Genomic DNA, 3125 nt, shown 5'->3' on the forward strand with positions numbered 1-3125 from the left:
TTCCGGCTCTAAATTACACTCGGCGGAGAGATTTAGGCAGATTACAATCCTAATTGGCCGCACGGTTCTGGGGAAAGGGGACAGAGAGAATTGGGGGACCTGGAATTTGGCGTACTATCACTGCACCGCAGCTCTACTTTCCATTAAGAAAAAGATCATATGACGAAGTCGAACTAAGAGACGTGAAGTAAAAATGAAAAGATGGAGTAAAAGTAAGAAACAAACTCTGAGGCGAGTGGGGTTTTCCCCGTTTATTCCAACAGCAATCTTAAATGATAGACGTCATGTAGCAGTTATATATCTATGAACATGTATGAGAGATTTATAAATACCTGCATACATAAATACAAACATCCTATTGTACATGAGATATCGTAAATGCTTGGGCATCAGAAGTGGGAGCTGATCCTAGCTTGGGTGCAGCATCCGGCAGGCAGGCTTCTCTTTGACGTGAGTGCCTTCTGGGCGCCCGGCGCGTCCAGCCTCGCCCAGAGCCGCCCGCGGTCGCGCACGTCTGACCGGAGTCCACTCGGGCACCAGCCTGAGAGCCGGCTCTGCACCGGCTCCCGCACCCCAGCCACCAGGGTGGTGACACACACCGGAGTCGAATTACAACCCTGCAATTAACATATGAATCTGACGAATTTAAAAGAAGAGGGGGAAAAAAAAAAAAACAAAAAAACGTGAGCAGGCTAGGGAGTCCTCTGCACACAACTTTTCTCGGGGTGTAAAAACTCTTTGATTGGCTGCTCGCACGCGACTGCCCGCGCCCTCCATTGGCTGAGAAGACACGCGACCGGCGCGAGGAGGGGGTTGGGAGAGGAGCGGGGGGAGACTGAGTGGCGCGTGCCGCTTTTTAAAGGGGCGCAGCGCCTTCAGCAACCGGAGAAGCTCCGTTGCACGCGACCTGGTGTGTGATCTCCGAGTGGGTGGGGGAGGGTCGAGGAGGGAAAAAAATAAGACGTTGCAGAAGAGACCCGGAAAGGACATTTTTTTGGTTGAGCTGGTGTGCCAGTGCTGCCTCCGATCCTGAGCCTCCGAGCCTTTGCAGTGCAATGTCCCGCCTGCTGCATGCAGAAGAGTGGGCTCAAGTGAAGGAGTTGGGAGACCACCATCGCCAGCCCCAGCCGCATCATCTCCCGCAACCGCCGCCGCCGCCACAGCCACCTGCAACTTTGCAGGCGAGAGAGCATCCCGTCTACCCGCCTGAGCTGTCCCTCCTGGACAGCACCGACCCACGCGCCTGGCTGGCTCCCACTTTGCAGGGCATCTGCACGGCACGCGCCGCCCAGTATTTGCTACATTCTCCGGAGCTGGGTGCCTCGGAGGCCGCGGCGCCCCGGGACGAGGCGGACGGCCGCGGGGAGCTGGTAAGGAGGAGCAGCGGCGGTGCCAGCAGCAGCAAGAGCCCCGGGCCGGTGAAAGTGCGGGAACAGCTGTGCAAGCTGAAAGGCGGGGTGGTGGTAGACGAGCTGGGCTGCAGCCGCCAACGGGCCCCTTCCAGCAAACAGGTGAATGGGGTGCAGAAGCAGAGACGACTAGCAGCCAACGCAAGGGAGCGGCGCAGGATGCATGGGCTGAACCACGCCTTCGACCAGCTGCGCAATGTTATCCCGTCGTTCAACAACGACAAGAAACTGTCCAAATATGAGACCCTGCAGATGGCCCAAATCTACATCAATGCCTTGTCCGAGCTGCTACAAACGCCCAGCGGAGGGGAACAGCCACCGCCGCCTCCAGTCTCCTGCAAAAGCGACCACCACCACCTTCGCACCGCCGCCTCCTATGAAGGGGGCGCGGGCAACGCAACCGCAGCTGGGGCTCAGCAGGCTTCCGGGGGGAGTCAGCGGCCGACCCCGCCCGGGAATTGTCGAACTCGCTTCTCAACCCCGGCCTCTGCGGGAGGGTACTCGGTGCAGCTGGACGCTCTGCACTTCTCGACTTTCGAGGACAGCGCCCTGACAGCGATGATGGCGCAAAAGAATTTGTCCCCTTCGCTCCCCGGGAGCATCTTGCAGCCAGTGCAAGAGGAAAACAGCAAAACTTCCCCTCGGTCCCACAGAAGCGACGGGGAATTTTCCCCCCATTCCCATTACAGTGACTCGGATGAGGCAAGTTAGGAAGGTGACAGAAGCCTGAAAACTGAGACAGAAACAAAACTGCCCTTTCCCAGTGCGCGGGAAAAGCCCCGCGGTTAAAGATTCCCGCACCCTTTAATTTTTGCTCTGCGACGGTCGTTGTTTAGCAACGACTTGGCTTCAGATGGCAGCTACATTTGATGGTTTGCAAATGCCCCGGCTGTTCCAAACTTCCTAGGGCCCATACTGTTTGATGAAACTTTGTTAAAGTCGTGTGCTTTCCGCCCACCTTCTGCTCCCCGTGTAGATAGATACTGTATAATTGTATGTACCCATATATGGCATCATTATTCTAGTTCCCTGCTGCCAATACGCTGCTGAAACGTCGCATCTTCTCTGTCACTGGTTGGGGTTTAATTTATTTTGTGCCCTGGGCATCCATCCCTGTGTGTTGCGCACTCAAGTGTGGGAGATTTAGTTTTCCGAAGTTGTTTTTCAAAATGCACAATGAAACGCAAAATTAGTGCTTCCAAAGTGGATAACTTTTGACTATGGAATTGTTAGAAAACAGGGAACTTTAAGGTTTATATATTGTATAAACATACCCAGTATGTGCATCCGATCGCGAGTGGCGTCTTTTAGGAAACTTGGCGCACGCACTTTATCAGCCGCTGCTGCGGTGGTGGCTCCAGGAGAAACTCAACTGCCAATTGCAGACCAGTTTTGTTTTTGTTTTTGTTTTTGTTTTTGTTTTAACACAGCCACTTATAACTCTTAAGCTCTTTGCAAATGTTTGTTTAAAAAATGAAAAATTTAAAAAAAAATCTAGTAGTGTCAAAAGCATTTGGTCAATTTTATTTTGCTTTGTTAATATTAGAAAACTTATTTATTATTGTTTGCTAAACATTTCTACTTATCTTGATTCGTTTTTTACGTTTTCTATTCGAGATCATTTTATTTTAATTTAGCAAAGCCAACTGCCATTGTTTAATGTATTTTCTTTTGCAAATGATTAAAATAAACGTGAAAAGAAACTTTTTTGTCACT

At 51.7% G+C, this 3125-nt stretch overlaps 1 protein-coding gene across 1 annotated transcript; it reads left to right on the top strand.

Moving 5' to 3' along the window:
• Positions 1–1025: 1025 nt before the first annotated feature.
• ATOH1 (atonal homolog 1 (Drosophila)) lies at positions 1026–2195 on the top strand. The gene has a single exon (XM_011932772.1). It carries the CDS (start codon positions 1056–1058, stop codon positions 2118–2120), a length of 1065 nt encoding a protein of 354 aa, XP_011788162.1. The 5' UTR covers positions 1026–1055; the 3' UTR covers positions 2121–2195.
• The last annotated feature ends 930 nt before the right edge of the window (positions 2196–3125 follow it).

Source organism: Colobus angolensis, unplaced genomic scaffold (assembly GCF_000951035.1).
Source record: "Colobus angolensis palliatus isolate OR3802 unplaced genomic scaffold, Cang.pa_1.0 Scaffold123, whole genome shotgun sequence".
Taxonomy (NCBI): domain Eukaryota; kingdom Metazoa; phylum Chordata; class Mammalia; order Primates; family Cercopithecidae; genus Colobus; species Colobus angolensis.

Bases quoted from the DNA above. Each gene is read 5' to 3' on its own strand.
- ATOH1 (XM_011932772.1), top strand. From the start codon at position 1,056: ATGTCCCGCCTGCTGCATGCAGAAGAGTGGGCTCAAGTGAAGGAGTTG.